General features: G+C 56.2%; 7 protein-coding genes across 7 annotated transcripts; 4 read left to right on the top strand and 3 right to left on the bottom strand.

Annotated features, from left to right (window-relative positions):
- Positions 1–199: 199 nt before the first annotated feature.
- On the top strand, positions 200–1,959 carry SCHCODRAFT_02641508 (NAD(P)-binding protein). Its single transcript, XM_050346209.1, has 12 exons — positions 200–275; positions 325–380; positions 434–755; positions 818–863; positions 920–1,063; positions 1,119–1,184; positions 1,231–1,278; positions 1,333–1,353; positions 1,405–1,451; positions 1,536–1,632; positions 1,694–1,701; positions 1,754–1,959. The coding sequence occupies exons 3-12, from the start codon at positions 489–491 to the stop codon at positions 1,784–1,786; spliced, it is 777 nt and encodes a 258-aa protein (XP_050197589.1). The 5' UTR covers positions 200–275; positions 325–380; positions 434–488; the 3' UTR covers positions 1,787–1,959.
- Positions 1,960–2,284: 325 nt separating this feature from the next.
- SCHCODRAFT_02641506 (NAD(P)-binding protein) lies at positions 2,285–3,641 on the top strand. The gene is made up of 9 exons (XM_003026839.3): positions 2,285–2,674; positions 2,731–2,920; positions 2,982–3,047; positions 3,102–3,149; positions 3,200–3,220; positions 3,271–3,317; positions 3,379–3,475; positions 3,542–3,549; positions 3,599–3,641. Exons 1-9 carry the CDS (start codon positions 2,414–2,416, stop codon positions 3,629–3,631), a joined length of 771 nt encoding a protein of 256 aa, XP_003026885.1. The 5' UTR covers positions 2,285–2,413; the 3' UTR covers positions 3,632–3,641.
- Positions 3,642–3,729: 88 nt separating this feature from the next.
- SCHCODRAFT_02672581 (uncharacterized protein) lies at positions 3,730–5,764 on the bottom strand (the record flags this gene model as incomplete). The annotated part of the gene is made up of 3 exons (XM_003026935.1): positions 3,730–4,196; positions 4,268–4,403; positions 4,463–5,764. 3 exons carry the CDS (start codon positions 5,762–5,764, stop codon positions 3,730–3,732), a joined length of 1,905 nt encoding a protein of 634 aa, XP_003026981.1.
- A 497-nt stretch (positions 5,765–6,261) lies between these two features.
- On the top strand, positions 6,262–10,314 carry SCHCODRAFT_02602959 (uncharacterized protein; the record flags this gene model as incomplete). Its single annotated transcript, XM_003026840.1, has 10 exons — positions 6,262–7,572; positions 7,629–7,764; positions 7,850–8,238; positions 8,368–8,390; positions 8,753–8,965; positions 9,030–9,115; positions 9,175–9,393; positions 9,446–9,595; positions 9,645–10,019; positions 10,211–10,314. The coding sequence occupies 10 exons, from the start codon at positions 6,262–6,264 to the stop codon at positions 10,312–10,314; spliced, it is 3,006 nt and encodes a 1,001-aa protein (XP_003026886.1).
- Positions 10,315–10,573: 259 nt separating this feature from the next.
- Positions 10,574–13,078, bottom strand: SCHCODRAFT_02555216 (uncharacterized protein). The gene is made up of 4 exons (XM_003026936.2): positions 12,829–13,078; positions 11,450–12,769; positions 11,258–11,393; positions 10,574–11,181 (listed from the first exon to the last, which is right to left on the bottom strand). Exons 2-4 carry the CDS (start codon positions 12,758–12,760, stop codon positions 10,727–10,729), a joined length of 1,902 nt encoding a protein of 633 aa, XP_003026982.1. The 5' UTR covers positions 12,761–12,769; positions 12,829–13,078; the 3' UTR covers positions 10,574–10,726.
- Positions 13,079–13,242: 164 nt separating this feature from the next.
- On the top strand, positions 13,243–15,918 carry SCHCODRAFT_02641492 (uncharacterized protein). The gene is made up of 6 exons (XM_003026841.2): positions 13,243–13,298; positions 13,364–14,679; positions 14,732–14,867; positions 14,961–15,437; positions 15,487–15,798; positions 15,856–15,918. The coding sequence occupies exons 2-4, from the start codon at positions 13,378–13,380 to the stop codon at positions 15,434–15,436; spliced, it is 1,914 nt and encodes a 637-aa protein (XP_003026887.1). The 5' UTR covers positions 13,243–13,298; positions 13,364–13,377; the 3' UTR covers position 15,437; positions 15,487–15,798; positions 15,856–15,918.
- SCHCODRAFT_02672577 (MFS general substrate transporter) lies at positions 15,759–18,274 on the bottom strand (the record flags this gene model as incomplete). Its single annotated transcript, XM_003026937.2, has 19 exons — positions 15,759–15,798; positions 15,856–16,051; positions 16,123–16,222; positions 16,275–16,354; positions 16,408–16,508; positions 16,573–16,647; positions 16,700–16,747; positions 16,801–16,880; positions 16,936–17,066; positions 17,118–17,198; positions 17,252–17,340; positions 17,456–17,572; positions 17,630–17,709; positions 17,764–17,783; positions 17,842–17,885; positions 17,931–17,947; positions 17,995–18,000; positions 18,053–18,098; positions 18,153–18,274. The coding sequence occupies 19 exons, from the start codon at positions 18,272–18,274 to the stop codon at positions 15,759–15,761; spliced, it is 1,473 nt and encodes a 490-aa protein (XP_003026983.1).
- Positions 18,275–18,639: the final 365 nt, after the last annotated feature.

Genomic DNA, 18,639 nt, shown 5'->3' with positions numbered 1-18,639 from the left:
TGTGAAGACGAAACGAGAGCGCAGCTGCAGACGCTTGCCTCCACAAGAGGAAAGAATGGCAGCTACATTGTGACTGATTCTATGCAGAAAGCCTGAAGATGCATCCGCGAGTCCATAGACACATTTCAGCAATGCCGCCAGTGAGTGCGAGGAACAAGGAGGAAGGCCCGGCGGGACTTGCCGAAATGGTGTTACTGTGACCGTGACCATCATGGAATTTGTGACGGAGTTCACCTTTCCAGCCGCCACCATGACTATCATTCTATCGCTTCATTCTATGCTAGCATTGAGCACAAAGACCATGGAAAGAGCATAGATATCCACCTCGGTGCCGTGCTCGATGACGATAACGGCGCCAGCCGCGACTTCCTTGCAGGGTTCTTGATTTTGAGGTCAGATGTACTCCCCCGGGTCGCCCACGATGTATCCACACCAGAAGCGCACCGTAGCTGCATCTCCACACCTCCATCTTGTCTCTTACCCCGACCATGTCCCACACTTTGACTCCCCGCGTTGCTATCGTCACTGGCGCCGCCCAAGGCCTCGGGAAGGCCATCGCTCTGCGTCTCGCCAAGGATGGGCTCGCTATCGGTCTCAACGACATCCCATCGAAGAAGGACGCGCTTGACGAGGTAGCCAAGGAGATCGTGCAGGCCAACGGGCGCGCTGTCGTGCACGTCGGCGACATCTCCAAGCAGGAGGTCGTGCAGGACTTGATTGACAGTGTCGTGAGAACGCTGGGCGGACTCCATGTGGTGAGTATGCGACCAAGGCTCGAGGTATTCTGCTGACTTCTCATACTCACCGCTCGCCCTAGATGGTCGCCAATGCCGGCATGGCTAGACCTGCACCTTTTCTCGAGGGTGAGTTCGTACCCTCGATGGAGACGAGCTTCACAAGATTAATGACCCTGCTCTAGAGTCCCTCGAGACCTTCAACCAGGTCATGTCCGTCAATACGACGGGGCTGTTCCTCTGTTACCAGCTCGCGGGACGCAAGATGATCGAGTTGGGCTCGAAGGATGGGCGAATTATCGGCGCTTCTTCAATCGGTGGCAAGCAGCGTAAGCTATCGATCATCCCTGTTCAACAACACGTCGCTCACTTGCTGTTATGCAGCCTTGCGTGGTCTGACCTCGTACACGGCATCGAAGTTCGCCGTTCGTGGGCTTACGCAGAGCGCGGGTTCGTCCCTTCGTGTCGTATAAGCCCTCCCTGAACAGCAATGTAGCCCTGGCCCTCGGTCCTTACGGGATTACAGTCAACTCCTATGCGCCAGGTATGTCACCCCTCCCCGATACTGTATGACATGACTGACGATGGGTATACGCAGGCCTGATAGACACCCCTCTCGGTAAACGCGACGTCTTATCCAAAAGAGCGACTCGTTCATTGTCATTCACAGCGTTCACCCCGCACTTGGAAGACCATACCGACCTCGCCTTCGACAAAGTACGTCTTCACATATGCATCGTTGCTCCTTGTGCTCGTGGAGGCGGCCGGGCTTCGTCTACCAGGGCTGACTGGCCCATGCAGTACAGCGCGGTGGCACCCCTTCGACGCGTCGGGCAGGCGGACGAAGTCGCTGCCCTCGTATCCTTCCTTGCGAGCAAGGAGTCGGGATATATGACTGGTGAGTAACACATTGACTACCGAGTACGCTGCGTGCTCACCGCATCCGCCCGCGTGTTCAGGTCAGACGGTACGTTGCTGCTTGTCCTTCCCCGGGGCTTTATGGCTGATCAGACATTCAGCTTTCCATCGATGGGGGCGCGCACATGGACTAAGGAGACATCTACGTCCTCCTTCAGCTTCGGCTATCTCGACTTTTGTACGCCATTCGAATGACATTCCCATAGATGAAAGAGATCAATGGTGCACTCACCGGACGACCGCGGCATCTTCTGATTGGGAGGCATGCGAGAGCCTTCAGTCGATGGTGGTGCGCGGATAGATTGAGCGAGGCGCGAAGCCCACTCAATCCGCACGAAGTAGTGCGCGGGTCTTCTTGTCCCCTCTACACCATATCAGCAGCACTGTCGTCCTCACGGCCCCTTGATATCCCCACTGCAATCCCAAACCTGCATCCTGCGTTAGCGCGTGACATAGGCGCTTGTTCATTGGCCGCCCAAGCGTGTGATCTACCCATGCCAAGCTCTACAGCCTGCCCACATAACTTTTGGAACCGTGCGCTCGTAGAGTTCCGGCGAGTCTCCCGCTGCTGTACATCTGTTGGCCTTAGTGCGCGTTGAGTGATGTTCTCACTCTCACACATTGAAGGGTGCGCCCTCTTTCCCTTCAAGTTGTGCCATATGACCTCCTTCTTCCCTGTATAAGTATCCTCTGCTCTCTTCCCTCTGTCTCTTCGTTTGACCTTCACTCGCACTCCTCCGCATACTTCCCCTCATCCAGTCATGTCCCTTCCACGCCGTGTCGCCCTCGTCACCGGCGCTGCCCAGGGCCTCGGCAAAGCCATAGCCCTCCGCCTCGCCAAAGACGGCCACCACGTCGGACTGAATGACCTGCCTTCGAAGAAGGGGATCCTGGAGGACGTCGCGCATCAAGTCGAGCAGCACGGCGTACGCGCCGGCGTCTTCACGGGCGACGTGACGAAGGAGAGCGACGTCCGTGCAACCATCGACGGCGCAGCCGATGCGCTCGGCGGGCTGCACGTGGTGAGTGGCTCTCGTGCAGGCACCTTTCGTACTGCTGACCGACGATACCTGCCCAGATGGTCGCCAACGCCGGCATCCTGCTGCCCACGCCCTTCCTCGACGAGACCCTTCAGAGCTTCAACCGAGTCACCTCCGTCAGCTCGACCGGCACCTTCCTGTGCTATCAGCATGCTGGGCGCCGGATGATCAAGGAGGGGCACGGCGAGGGGCGCATCATAGGCGCATCGTCGTTCGGGGGCAAGAGGCGTGAGTTCTGTTGCTTTCCAACGGCGTGAAGAGACAGTGATGACGTTGGCGTGCGATCTAGCCTTGCCCGGTCTGACCTCATACGTCGCTGCAAAGTACGCTGTGCGAGGAATGACTTCATGCGCGGGTGAGCTTGATATCAGTATCGCCTATGCATCACAAATCTAATCCAGTCATCCAGCTCTGGCGCTGGGAAAGTACGGGATCACCGTGAACGCGTACGCACCTGGTGCGTAATGCTTGCACTATCATGTCCTACAACGACTGATGTGACCGCAGGTCTCGCTGATACTCCGATGGGTACGTCTGTCGGTCAATAATTTCCCCAGCCCGCTTCCTTACCCTTCAAGCCGTCGTCGACGGGATGAGAGAGCACGCCGGCATCACCCTCGAGAGCGTGCGCAACTCCGTCCTCCTGTCTGATTCATGTGATCAACTGAAGGGGCTTCCTCTTACAGTGGGCCAAGTCCTTTGCCATCCCGCGCCACACCCTCCCCGCAGACATCGCGGCCCTCGTGTCCTTCCTAGCCAGCAAAGAGGCAGGATATATCACAGGTATGTACAGCCCCGACTCATCTTCTTCATTCTTACCAACTCTTATCAACCATGATCACTACGCAGGGCAAACGGTGAGTGTCCATCCTGATGCGTCGAGTCCTTCAGATCTTCATGTGCTAGATTTCCGTCGATGGCGGGGCCGCTATGGATTAGGGTGAGGGAGAATTCCGCGAGGTCGCTATCCTGAAGTCACGCCTACGCCGTCGTCATCGAATGTACAATAAAGTAGCGGTGAACATACGCACGAGTCGTCAATCCTTCACGACGGGACGTCGGAGGGCGAAGTCGTACTTGAAGGGCAGTTTCTGCTCTGGATATAGTTCCCCGATGCAGTACCAGGCCGAGATCGCTGCGATGTGTGGACCCTCGTAGTCGTCCGTTCGCCCGATCTCCGATTCGACTCCTCTGTCTTTCCGCGGCGAGCTTAGCTCATCATTGGCCGCACCGGTTTCTCCCCCTCCATCTTCTTCTTCACCGCCCTCGTCATCCTCATCACTGGAACCGTCGTCCGAATCCTCGTCTAAGGTCCAATCGAAGTCACCATCTGCCAGTGGCGTCGTAGGGTTGGTAAGTTCGATCATGAAGAGCCCCGACTTCGGGTTCGGGTTGTTCACCCATCGCGTGCACGCGAGTTCCTTTGCCATCTTCTCTTCGTTGCACACTACTACGCGAAGCGCACTCTCAAAGAGAAAGACCGCATCGCCGAGGGTGATATCACCTATGGAGTCGCCGTCAACCTTCAGGAAGGTACGGATAGCCGGCGAGCGATGAAGTGAAAAGGTACAGTACCTTGGGTACCCCATACATCGTCCGCTCGACGGCATTGATCGCGGTGGCTGGTCTTCCAGTGCTCGCGTTGGCACTTCTTCGAGCAGTAGAACGCCTCCCCACATGGGCATGCGCGCACCTCCGCCTCGTGAACTACCTGAAGGATATATGTGAGACCAAAATGCATATGATTAGCGCACGGGAAATCCGACCTACCGCGTTCGTGTTGTTGCAGGGAAACAAGAGCTTCCAAGTGGACACGCTCTTCGCCTTTGTATACTGCTGCCACACCATTCTGTACGTCGAGAGCAAGCTCTTGAAGCGGTCCTCGATGAATGATCTGCGTGCATCGGGTTGTTCTGGAGGATGCAGCACTTCACCGTGTCGACGATGAGAGGCGCGGAGTATGCTCGCGATCGTAAGGCTGCTCTCAAGGTGCTTCACCGAGGCGCTGAAGAGATTATCTCCTTTTCCCCACGTGCGCTCGACGTCGAAGAGCACTCCGTACACACCGGCTCGAATTGCGCGGCGTAAATCCGTCGTGTGCGTCGCCATGCAGACAAGATTGTCGAGGATTTCGGTCGCATCCGCCGAGAGAGCGATCATACTCTCATCGGTGGGCTGGCCCAGGGCGCGTTGATATCCTGTAATGAGAGACTGAAAGAAGCAGAGGGGAGCAGTGATGCCAACGAACTCCGAGCTCTGCACCACGGCAGCCACGAGCGCGAATTGCAGCTTCCAGGCGAATTCATACTTGCTCTTGATGTTGATACGATCGAGGAACGCTACCTGCTCCGAGACGAGGCGGAGGATGTGGCGGTGGCGGTGGCGTCCACCGACCATGGCAAGCAGGCGCATGACGATGTAATTTTCGCCCCCCTCAGTTGCGGCGAGACCATTGAACGTAGAGAGCGCGGACACGGTGATGGTGCAAATGGTCTCCGAGAGATCTTCACCGTAGTGCAGTAGGTAGCGAGGATAGTGCAGCCACAGGTCCATCACAAGCGCGATGATGTGCGGGTCCTTCCACGCGAGCTGCACGAACTCGTCGTCCTGCCTCCGAGTGAGGCTGGAGAACAGGGTAGAGATGGATGAGGCGATGGGGCCGTATGTATGTCGACTCGGTGTAGGAATGAGCCTGCCATTCATGGGATGTACGCAATCGACCCAGCGGAACATCTCGGCCAGCTCCATCGGTTTCATCGCGCGTAACGACGCGTATTCTGGACGGTTGGAGGCCTCGGTATATAGCGAGTAGGCCGCCATGGCCTCCGTCACAACGTCTACTTGAAAGCCGTCCATCTCCCACGGGAGCTCTGGACGCAGCAAGTCGTCGTCCAGCAGTCGAAATGCGGTCCCTCTTCCTAAGATAGCTTTGACTTTGACAGTTGAGGGCCTGCGCTCTGCTACGGAAGTCTTATCGAGCAGCCTCAATACCTCTGTCTTGAAGGTTTTGAGGTCGTTCAGATAGCCTTTGCACAGACGTGCGAGCGCTTCCTTGTCTCTGCGATCGGCCATAACGATGGAGAGCTGTTCACGCGCAAGATAGCTAACGTTGCTCATTAGAGGGATATATGCAACACTCACCGATATGACACAGGTCTCGAAATACAGGTCTGAACAGGTTATCGACCTTTGACCGATGTTATCAACGTCACACCCCCGAGACACACGACACACGCACACAGTGCTTTTACCTATTATATCACCATTTAGCTCAACCACAGTATCGCGACGGACAGCAGTACGAGCAGCAGCCTCGGGACTTGTAGATTATCACCACGGGTATGCGAAGGGCCCTGCCGGGCTTCCGGATGGAGGGAGTACTGGCGGAGGACCGCGTCTTAGCTTCACCTTAGCTTGTAGCGGTATAGAAGTGCAGAGTTTAAAAAAAAATTAAAAAAAAATCAACGTCACACTGAATTGAGAGTTCTCGGTGCTCGCCGGACGGCCACATGGCTTGCTTGATTCCTGCCATCACCATACCTTCGGCGTCCCCCACATAGTTCCTCTCCATGGCCAACCTAGCTCGGAAGAGCAAAGACGCCTACGTTCGTCAGTATGAAGGATACCTGGACGATCTCAACACGTTCAAGGCGGAGCTGCGAAATTTGCTCGCGCCGACATCTGTAGCGTCTCGCAGACCCGCTCTACTAAAGGTGAAGGCCATTCTAGCTAGAGGAAATGCCTTCCGACTGCTAGACGAGGACTTCCTGCGTCCGGATCTCCCATGGGAGATGGATGGCTTCCAAGTTGACGTCCTGATGCAGGCCATGTCCGCCTATTCTCTGTATATCGAGGTCTCGAGCCTACCCGAGTACTCGTCCCTACGAGCGACGAAACCGATGGCGCTCGCAGACATAGTCCGCTGGATCGACGTCGTACATCCCATGAACGACAGGCTGGTACCCACGCCGGAGAAGCCCACCTACGGCACCATGGTCACGTCCATCGCGGGCCTGCTCTCCAGCATTACCCGCAAGAAGGACGGCGACTTCACGCAGCTCGCCTGGAACGACCCGCACGTCCTCACGCTCGTGATGGACCTGTGGCTATACTACCCGCGCTACCTCCAACACTACAGCGAGGACCTCACAGAAACCGCGACGACCATCACCGTGTCCGCGCTCGCCACCCTTGAAAATTTATCCGCCACAGAGGACGGCGAGAAGTACTTCGTCACGCGCTTGCTCGCCATGGTCGGTGGGCGCCCCAGCCGCATCCTGCACCTCATCGCGGAGCAGACGGCCTTCCTCGACAGCATCAACGTCAAAAGCAGGTGGAGCTTCGTCTGGAAGATCCACTACGCGCTCGTGGAACAGCTGTCGGAGAGCTCCGAGTTTCTCGGCGTCGACGCGCCGCTCTGCTTCTTCGAGTCCGTCGTCGTGGGCTGGCGGCGCTGCCTGGAGAAGCCCCAGGACGAGAACCTGGCCGCGGCGGCGGAAGAGGCGAAGGGCGCCGTCGGCAACTTCGTTATGATGGCGCTGAGCACGACGAATCTGCGCCGCGCTATCCGAGCGGGCGTGTACGACGCACTGTTCGACGTCGAGCGCGCGTGGGGCAAGGAGAAGAAGGAGAGCGCGCTCTTCGGCGGCATCGCGCAGCATCTTGTGAGCAGCTTCACGATACCCAGCATCCTCCGCGTCTTCCATCGACGGCACACGGACCTCCTGCATCCTCCTAAAAACCCCGACGAGCGTCGATCCTTCATCGAGAAACGCTTCCAGAGCTTGCTCTCCGCGTATAGGATCATGTGGCAGCAGTATACGGATGCGAGAAGGGCGCCCACCTGGAAGCGCGCCTTCCCTTGTAGCAACGTGCACGCGGTATGTCGGATAGCATCTTCATGGCCGACTTGCGTATCTGACTCAGTGGATTGCAGGACGTCCACGAAGCAGAGGTGCGCGCGTGCGCGTGCGGGCAGGCTTTCTACTGCTCGAAGAAGTGCCAACGCGAGCACTGGAAGGCTGGTCATCGGGACTCTTGCTGCCATGAGGACGGTGTGTGGGGCTTCCAAGGTATGAAAATCCCTCTCGCCTTCTAAATCGCCCTGTCCGGATGCTCTCTACGTATAAAGTAATGACGCTGACCCAAACTCCGTAGGAGACATAACGCTCGACGATGCGGTCTTCCTCTTCGAGTCGGCGCTTCGTGTGATTGAGCGCGACGAGGCAAAGATGGCACAGGATCTCGCGCGCACGGACTATCCCGATAGACCTCTCATTATGGTCGATCTCGCAACTCCTCCGACCCCAGACGGGAATTTCGAGTGGACTCTGGACGAAGAATTGAGCGATTTGTCCTGTGACGAGGATTGGTCTACCGATGAAGACGGCGGTGAGAATGAAGAAGACGAGGATGATGGAGTGGAAGCGGATGTGGCGCAGGACATGTACAAGAAAGCAGAGAATCGAGAAAGGCACTTGGACAAGGGCGATGGAAACGAGGGTCCGCACATCGCTGCAATATCCGTCGCGTACTGCGTGGGGGAGGTGTATCCTGATGAGGAACTGCCCTTCGAGTACGATTTCTCTCTCAAGCGCCCCGTCGCAACGGATTGAAATGCCAAGGGTACGCGCTTCTTACTAACAGATTGACAAATGCTCACTGCTATTCTGTAGGCGTCCTCGCGCGCGTGCGCAAGGTAAAGCGGCTGCGCTACTCGTTGCAGCGTACAGCTGGATGATCTTCCGATTGGTGGCTGCCAGAATACTTAGTATCCAGGTCTAATTCTCTGCTTTGGAACGATAGACCGCTAGTCTTCGCCACAGCTCTGCCGAAATATCCGTTTTCGGCGTTTGCCGAGTTCCAGCTTTGCCTTGTTTGGCTGCGTCCCTAGTCGTACACAACTGTCGCATGTTCAAATCTTGGATCTCGCCATGATTATACCCGGAAAGCTCTCGGCATAGACCGCCCTCGCACTTTCACCGTTCCTGTGGCTGACTCGGCAGGCCTTTGAATCGGTGTTTCCTGATGCTCTGGCACTGGCCGCCTCGTAATTTTCAGCCTATTGTTCTTTTTCCCATTGTTCTACTCCTGGACGAACCGGCCCAAACCACGAGACATGGTCTTTTCGCCCTTATACCCTTTTGATTTGGTCACTTTGCTACGCTTTGCTCCTGCCTCTCTACTCCTACGCGCGGTTACTCCTTCGCGCGCCACTTTTGAAGGCAATTATGTCTCGGCCTCCGAGTCGCGCAAAGTCGCCAAGATCTCCTAGTCAGTGAACTTTTCGCTTGTTGTCCTTTATGAAGCTCAACGCACTCTCTCACTCAGCGCCTAGCTCGCCACCCAGGAAGCTGGTGAAGAAGCGCAAACCAGTTCACACTGCAGCCTTGCCTTCAGCGGCGTCGCCAGCTGCGTCAAGTAGTGAGTAACAGATGCTTCAGTAAGCGACCCTCGTCATCTCTTCTGACTTTCCTTCACAGACGACTCCTTCTATCTCGTAACCGCAGCGGACGTGGAATCGCTCGCACAAGAAGAGCGCAGGCGCTCTTCAGATGACCCTCGGGTGTCAACATCTTCATCCGACCACTCGTCCGCATCAACCCACACAACGGAGACCGAATCACTTCACCGCTCGACTGGCGAGCACCACCTCCGCGCCCCAATGCTCATTGAAGGGAAGGAGACTCGGTTCCATGAGCGTGCGTTGCCTTGAATCTCCCTCTTTCGCGCCGCTCACAAATTATATCGCAGATTTCTCTCCGCGGGATTCGAACACGATGTCATTGACCAGTGGAAACTTCCCGCTGCTAGGGAGCAGACCTGTCAGCGCCGAGACTATCTTGCCTGTGCCGCCTCCGGTGCGCCCCAAACTCGGCAAGGAAGGGTCGAAGTTCATCGAACGTAGGTCTTCCTCGTGTCTCATCTAGTCAGTATTTTGACGCGCTTCCAGGGCTGTCCAGTGCTTCCGGCTCTGTGCGCTCGGCGGGCGCGAAGTCAGAGGTGAGCTCTACTGCGCTGCCGGTCATCGTGCGAGGCCAGCCACGAGCCACGTCTTCGACGCCGTCCGTGCGCTCTGCTGCGCGTATGCCTTCGCCGCAAAGATCGTTAGCACAGTCGCCGCCGAAGTCACCTACGCAGTCTGCATCTTCGCGCGTACCCTCACCGCCGAAGTCACCGCCCTCGCAAGGCCCACCCAGGCGCCTACGCTACGCAGACATCATGCCTGAGCCCATCGAACCCGGCCCGCGCGCGTCGCTCGCGCTGCGGCTTTCTGCGGCACAGTGGCGGCATAGCTCGCAGCCTGCGCCGGAGGGGTACGAGTACGGTGCGTGTCTTGTGATATTTCTGCGTTTCGTTATATTACTGCGGGCTGGGTTATGTTCCTGCGTTCTCTGGTCGCCTGTGCTTCCCTGGTTGTTTGTGCGTCCTCTGGGATGCCTGTACGCCCCTTGGTTACTTATGTTTCCCCCCGGTTATTCATGCTTCCACCGTTCACTGATGCGCCCCAATATACAGTCCCCGCAAGCGAGCAAGGCACCGTGGAGGACTTCATGAACGGCCAACTTCTGAATCCCTACGCCATCCGACCCATTCGTAGACCGGAAGACGAGAAGAAGTAGGCGCGAAGGCCGTCAATATCTATCATGCTACCCGCCGTGGTGCGCTACACTGTGCTAGCCGCTGTGATGCATTACGCTACGCTATTCACCGTGATCCATCTATCTACTAGGACGCCGATCATATACCCACTTCCTCATGTTTACCTCAGTGCAGATTCAATGATAACGATGCAGGCATTACTCTTTGTGCTAAGTGAACGTGCTACTACTGTACCACGAGCCCGCGCTGAAAGTTGAAGTTTCTGAGGCCCGAGGAATGGATGATCCGACAGCCGCTAGGCGGAATGATATCTAGTTAGTATATTTTGCCATATGTAGCGTCACCACTTTAGATCAGCACGGCGGCGCTTCAATCTCTCGGTAACAAGTGCGATACCGCCAGAGATATACAACGAGACGCACGTCTGATACCTCAATCCCTCGCCAGGAGGCGCCTGAGAGCGAAGTCGTACCTGAAGGGCAACTTCTCGTCCGGATACACCTCCCCAACGCAGTACGCGACGGAAATTGTAGCGACGTGTGGTCCCTCGTCCTCGTCCACGTGCCCTCTTTGGTCCTTCGCCGCTGCCTCATCCCTGGCCTGCGTTCCACTCGCTTCCACCTCACCCATTCCGGCTTCCTCGTCGTCTTCGCTGCCTCCATCATCGGTAGACCAGTCCGAGTCAGTGGACAAGTCGCTCGCATCCTCGTCCAACGTCCACTCAAAATTCCCGTCCGGCGACGGAGACGTGGCGAGATCGACCATGATGAGTGGACTATCCGGATATTCCGTATGCGCGAGATCCTTTGCCATCTTATCCTCGTTGCGCTTGATCACGCGAAGCGCAGACTCGAAAAGAAAGATCGCATCGTCAAGCGTTATATCACCTACGGGATTCCGGGTCAGCGCCACTACTGAACACGAAGAGATAACCGAGGTGGACGGCGAGTGAAATTACTATACCTTCAAAGCCCCATACGCCGTCCTGATGCCAGCAAGTCTCCCGATGGCTGGCCTTCCAGTGCTCGCGTTGACACTTCTTCGAGCAGTAGAAAGCCTGGCCGCACGCGCACGCGCGCACCTCTGCCTCGTGAACGTCCTGTAATCAACTGGGTCAGCTAAGCAAGTTCGCGATGGAGATGCTATTTAACATACAGCGTGCACGTTGTTGCATGGGAACAAGCGCTTCCAGGTGGGTGCTTTTCTCGCATCCGTATACTGCTGCCACATAATCCTATACGTAGACAGCAGGCTCTCGAAGCGCTTTTCAATGAATGATCGGCGCGCGTCGGGTTTTTCTGGAGGCTGTAGAAGGTCCGCGTTCCGTCGATGGAAGGCGCGGAGGATGCTGGCTATCGTGAGGCTGTTCGCAAGATGCTGCGCAATGCCACCGTAGAGCGCGCTTTCCTTCTTCTCCTTTCCCCACGCGCGCTGTACATCGAAGAACGCGTCGTACACGCCAGCGCGGATGGCGCGGCGCAGGTTGGTCGTGCTCAGCGCCATCATGATGAAATTGCCGACGGCGTTCGTCGCCTGCTCCGCGGCGGCGGCCATGTTCTCGTCCGTTGGCTTCTCCAGGCAGCGCCGCCAGCCAACGACGATGGACTCGAAGAAGCAGAGGGGCGCGTCGACGCCGAGAAACTCGGAGCTCTCCGACAGCTGGTCCACGAGCGCATAGTGGATCTTCCAGACGAAGCTCCACCTGCTCTTAATGTTGATACTGTCGAGGAAGGCCGTCTGCTCTGCGATGAGGCGCAGGATGCGGCTGGGGCGTCCGCCGACCATGGCGAGTAAGCGCGTGACGAAGTACTTTTCACCATCCTCCGTAGCGGCCAAGTTCTCGAGGGTGGCGAGCGCGGACACGGTGATGGTCGTCGCGGTCTCCGTGAGGTCCTCGCTGTAGTGCTGGAGGTAGCGCGGGTAGTATAGCCACAGGTCCATCACGAGGGTGATGGCATGCGGATCCTTCCAGGCGAGCTGCGCGAAGTCGCCGTCCTTCTTCCGGGTGATGCTGGAGAGCAGGCCCGCGATGGACGTGACCATTGCGCCGTAGGTGGGCTTCTCCGGCGTGGGTATCAGCCTGCCGTTCATGGGGTGCACGATGTCGATCCAGCGGAACACGTCGGCGAGCTCCATTGGTTTCGTCGCTCGCAAGGACGAGTATTCCGGCAGACTCGAGACCTCGATGTACAGCGAATACGCGGACATGGCCTGAGTCAGGACGTCCACTTGGAAGCCATCCATCTCCCATGGGAGATCTGGACGCAGGAAGTCCTCGTCTAGCAGTTTGAAGGCGGTTCCCTTAGCTAGAATGGCTTTCAGCTTCAGCAAAGCCGGTCTGCGAGACACGACAGATGTCTGCGCGAGCATCCGTCGCAGCTCCGCCTTGAACGTGTTGAGGTCTTCCAAGTATCCTTCATACTGTCGTACGTAGGCGTCCTTGGTCTCCCGAGTCAGGTTGACCATGAGAAAGGGCTACAGAGAATGGCTCTATCAGTTTTTCGAATAAGGTCGGTCGAATAGCATGAGCGTACCGTCTACGCGTCTATGCCTTTGTATCAAGCACTGGTGACGGACGAGATGTGCGGGAATCCCGTAGGCGTACTCAGACTGTGACGCTCTCGTATTCCGCAAAGCACCTGAATGTGCGTAGAATTCTCGATGTGATGACGAATAAGAACAGTAGAGCAAATAGCCGTCAAACTCGGATAGAATTTCTCCTCGGAGCCAGGCACTAGGTCCAAGATGAGTCCGAGATTTCCTTTCGACTGGATCAGCAAGTCGAATCGGTCACTCGGCTAAGCCGCAAAGCAGAGTATGCGGAAGATGCCGATGCTGCGATGATGGCAAGAACCAAGCTGCACATGTGGCCATTGTATGATTGTAACGACGCTGGTAAACAGATTGAATGCATAGGTTCGGCGAGCGCCGAGAACTCTGAACTCAAGCGGCGACGTCGATATCATCTGAGATCGATGAGCTTGTAGCAACCCGTATGCCAGAGGTGAGTCGAGCGTACACTATGCCCATGATAAGTGACTGCTTTCTCACCGTGACGGCTTGACTCAGAGCTCTTCCTCGACATGGCCCACAATCTGAGTCTCGATCCAGAGGTCCTCGTACGCCAGTACGAAGACTATCTAGACGACCTCGACGCCCTTAGGAAGGAGTTATTGGGGATGGTTGAAGCAGAGGCTTCCGTTGCAGCGCGCAGATCCTCCCTCTACAGGGTCAAAGCTCTCCTGCGAGGTGGGACCACGTTTCGAGTACTGGACGACGACTACCTGCGTCCAGATCTCCCATGGGCGATGGACGGCTCACAAGCGAACGTCATGACGCGGGCCATGATAACATACGCGCTGTATATGGAAGTCTCAGGCCGACCGGAATACGTGTCCATACGCGAGACAAAACCAGTCGAGCTTGCAACGATGCTTCGCTGGGTCGATCTTGTGCACCCCATGAATGACAGGCTCATCCCTACGCCGAAGTGTCCTACCTACGCTCAGATGGTTGCACCCATCTCCAAACTATTCTCCAGTATCGCTATGAAGACGGACGACTTGATTCAGCTTGCGTGGAAAGACCCGCACGTTATTACACTAGTGATGGATCTATGGTTACACTATCCGCGCTACCTCCTGAAATATAGCGAAGAAATATCGACAACCCTGTGTGCTATCACCGTATCTGCAGTCGCAATCTTTGACGGGCTCGCCGCCACGGACGGAGGTGAAGACTACATCGTCGCGCGCCTGCTCCACATGGTCGGCGGACACCATCGCCGTATCCTCCGCCTCATCTCGGAACAGACTGCGTTCCTCCGTAGCGTTAACATGGAAAGCGGATGGGAATATGTCTGGAAGGACCAATTTGGGCTGGTGGCAGGCGTGCTGCAGAGCCCAGAGTTTATTGGGATCACTGCGCCCCACTGCTTCTTCCAGTCCATCATCACGGGGTACCGACGCGCTCTCGATCAGCCCGACAATGAGAGCATGATACTGATGTCGGAGTCCGCAACCCTTATACTTGACGGCCTTGTCTGCCTAGCGTTGCGCCCCACGAACCTGCGCCGCGCCATTCGATCTGGCGTGTACGACGTGCTGTTCGACGTAGAGCGTGCTTGGGGGAAAGGAGAGGAGCTCTCCAGCAACTCCGTTCAGCACCTCGAGGACAGCCTCACGATGCTTGGCACACTCCGCGCCTTTCATCGTCGGCACAGCAATCTCTTGCATCCTATAGAGCAACCCGATGAACGTCGGACGTTCATCGAGAACCGCTTCAAGAGCCTTCTGTCGACGTACCGGGTGCTGTGGCAACAGTATACAAGCTGGAGGGAATCGAACGCCTGGAAACGCCTAATACCCTGCAGCAATACAAACACGGTGAGATGTTATGACCTGTGCGCATATTGTCGATCTTATTTCATGATCTCAGGACGCCCACGAGGGGGAGGTGCGCGCATGTCCATGTGGGGAGGTGTTCTACTGCTCGAAGAAGTGCCAACGCGAACATTGGAAGAGCAGTCATCGGAATGATTGCAGCAGAACGGGCCGCGTGTGGACTTTCGAAGGTAAGCAATTCTCATTCGGTCTTCCGAGTCCAGTCCAATCGTTCCGTCGCCCATTCGCCCTTGACATTGGATGACTTGACGGGTGTTTGCTAGATGGTGTCACTCTCGCCGATACGGTTTTCGCCATCGAGCTTGCGTTCCATGTAGTGAAGCGCAATGAAGACAAAATCCTCGAGGCGATCACGCGCACCGTCACGCGACGGGTAGATAGTCCGAACCCGAAGTCGGTGCTCGTAGTGGTGGAGCTCAGCAATCCTCCAACGCCGGATGGAAATTTCGGCTGGACGTTGGAAGACGAAGATGATGGCAGCTCCACTCTTGCAGATGGCGCGACTGAGGGAGCGCCAGACGAAGGCGAAGGGAAGGGGACAGAGGACGACAGAAGCTTAACGGCGATGGACCGACAAGTGAACCTCGAGGATACACGTGAGGTCAACTTCGAAGGCCCACACATTGCGAGCATCGCGGCCTGGCTCCGCTACGCGGGGGAAACGAGCTTGCAGGTCACTCTGCCATTCAGATACGACTTCTCCCTCCAACGACCAGTCGCAAGAAATTTGGCCTCTTGAGGTGTGTTTATGTCGTCCTTCGGTTGATAGAGTCTCATGTACACTTGCAGCAACAATGCGGCTGTCGTCGTAAGAGACTCTCGAAGGCTGGTCCATTTTCTGTCATCTATATTTGTAAAAATCACACCTTGGGCAATTCGAGTTTCAGATCCTTCCTTGGCTGGTACCGTCACAGCCTGGCGACATATTGCATACGCATCGTTAACGAACTCGTTCGCGCGTATACATAATGTCATATCGTCCGCGCATTTGCTCGGCGAACATGCTGCCCTTGAAAGCCTTCGTCACGTCTTTAAATAAGTCCTCGCAGGCGTAGCATCTATCAGGTCATATATCGGAAAGCCGGATGAAGGTTCCCCAATCTGCATCATCTCATCAGCTCCGTCATCCATCCGCCACAACCCTTCCTGATCACTCACCGCTCCACCCCTTCCCGCCCCAACCGATAGTCCCTCCCACCCCTCTCGCGCCTCGCATTCTCGCCCCTCTGATACAGAGCCAGTCCGACGCAGCAGACGCAGAGCGAAGCCGCCATCGCGACGTTGAACGAATTGCCCTTATGGTAGCCGGTCGGCGCGTCTGTAGCGACGTAGGCCCAGATACCTGCGATGGCGCCTGAGGGGTGAATAGGCGAAGGAAGAGTTTGAGTACGCGATTTGCACGGACGAGAATTGTGAAAATCGCACCAATATTCCCGATGCCGGTGACGACGGCACCTACCATGGCGCGAATTGTATCTGGCGACGAATTTGCAGCCGCCCAGCCGACGGCTATGGGTCCTGAGATCTGTGTAGTTCGGCCTTGAGCGGTAGCCGAAGACTGTAGCGAGTCGACGTACGAATCCGCCTGTCAAACTGAGAAAGCACGCCGCGTAGCGCGCCTTTGCTGCCGTCTGAGGTACGGCGAGCGAGATGGTGTCTGTTGGCCACGTGAACGGTTGAATCAAGCATCGGTCTGCACTTAGAACGTACATCCGGTCAAGCACAGAGCGCCGCTAAGCAGCATGAATGGCCAGTGGACACGATATTTGACGCACCCGGCGGCGCATGCGAGGGCGATGGTCATGGCCACGCTGTTGTTGAGGTGAGAAATTACTTATCAGAATTGGCAGGTGCAATAGCAAGATCGCGACGCACATGTACACCGGAACGATCAACAGCTGGATATGCACCGTCGACACGTTCGGGTAGTCGAGCTTCAATATCGATGGACTAGAATATGCGTGGATCACAAGGGCGAAGACAACAATACTTAATCACTAACAGGAAGACGCCGAGCCCCTGTACGGAGATGTTTGTAGTGATGAAAAACCTACGAATATCACCGCGTCAGCATACGGCCAACGGGAGGTCACAAAGGCTCACCAGCTACAAGCCAACGTCGTCGGACTGAATATGCCACGCTTAACAAGGGACCATGTCGTCCGCTCCTTCGTCACAGCGATCTATGCGTAGCCGTTAGCCAAGTATCAAAATCACGTCAAGACGAGCTCGACTGACCGACGGCTGATCCGCATACAGGCGCGCTATCGCTAATTTGCGCTCCTCCTCCGTAAGCATGTGCGTGCGCTCCGGGTCCGCCGGGAAAATAAAGAGCATGGTGAGCCCGCAAGCGGCGGTAAGTATGCCCTCTGGAAGCAGCGCTCAGCTTTGAGCAACGGCAGGCGGACGAGCCCTCTTACCAACAAGGAATATATTCTGCCACGAGTGGCGGCTCCCGATATGACTGACGCTCAATAGACCCGCAGCGAGGAGTCCGCCGACTGGGGAGATAGACGTAAGCATACGGCGAGAGTGAATGGGTTACTTGACGCACATCCTCCAGCACCTCCCGCAGCGACGAGCATGAAGCATCCGACGCGGCTCGTCAGCTCATGGCGCCGGTAGTAGCGCGAGAGGAGATAGCTGTCAGTTCCATATCAGCACGTGACGAATGTATTGCAGGCGCACGTCTGGCATGGAGCACCAGTCATTGAACCCATCGCTGAGCGATGGAGAAATCGAGCCAGCGAGTACGTACCTGATCCCCGGATAGCATACCGCCTCACTAATCCCAAGGAAGACTCGCGTGGCGTAGAAGCCGGCCTTGTTGTGAATGAACGCGCTGGCAATGGTGACGGCACCGAAGGCGACGATGCTGAAATGGATGAGTACACGATGGTTGAGTTAGCGGGGAAGCCAAAGGACGACGTACGAGATAGGAACCAGGTGAAAGCCAACTTTCTTGATGAGGAGGGCGAAGGGAACTTCACATATCATGTAGGCAATGTAGAACTGGCAGAGTGTGAGTGACGAAAAGGTGAAGGAAGTGGTATTGGGATAGCGTACCAGGCTCGCGCCGATGTTGACTGGGAAGGTACACATGAGCGACTAACCAGACGTCAGGGTCGAATAATATAGACGTACAGTCGTAGGTTCCCAGCTGCAGATCTTCAGCGAGTCCCGCAGACCTATCGAGTGTCAGTTAAGAGACATGCGATGCACGGACGACGTACTTCGCGTTCCCGACATTCTGAGGTGCGATCAGCGAGCCTTAGAGCGATCTAGAAATGCACTGACTGTGCGCTAGTGCAAGGGTCAGATACACCGAATGGCCATCTGGTAATGGCGGACTCACATCCAGAAAGAGGAACATGTAGCATATGGAGACTATAGGGAGTATTCTACGAAGATCGGTTAGTCGAGAGGGCGTCGGTTCAGGGTCAAGGAAGACGCACCGCCAGTCGAGCTTTCGTCTGAGGCGCTTCTCCACTAGGGAGTCAATACCGTAGTCCTTCATTGCCTCTGTAAGCTCGGATACACTCTTGTCGGTGCTCTCGAGACTGGATGAATGTGCCATGAAGAGGGAGAGTCTTTGGGGGAGGAAGAGGGAAGCACGCAGCAGGCTACCGAACGTCTAGCTCGTCGTTGATGCAGTCTGCCAATACAGCCTGCCATCGTCATCGGTTAGGCTGCGCCCCATGCCATAATCCGCTCGCGAACAGATAGCTGGACGTGGCGTTCGAGATAGCCTTAAGACTGAAAGTGTCGCGAGGGACAGGCAGGGCCGCAATCGACCAGCGGTACACGATGTATTGAGCTGGCTGGAGCTACTGTCATTACGACTTGACGTCGACACCGAGGATGATAGGACGAAATGAAGGTGTTATTTCGGACAAAGACGCAGAGATAGTGCATCCCAGCGCTAAGGTCACTGCGATACTC

This window comes from Schizophyllum commune (genome assembly GCF_000143185.2).
Source record: "Schizophyllum commune H4-8 unplaced genomic scaffold SCHCOscaffold_13, whole genome shotgun sequence".
In the NCBI taxonomy this organism is placed as follows: Eukaryota; Fungi; Basidiomycota; class Agaricomycetes; order Agaricales; family Schizophyllaceae; genus Schizophyllum; species Schizophyllum commune.
Note: the sequence above shows the minus strand (reverse complement) of the source record. Positions and strands in the feature narration are given on the sequence as shown.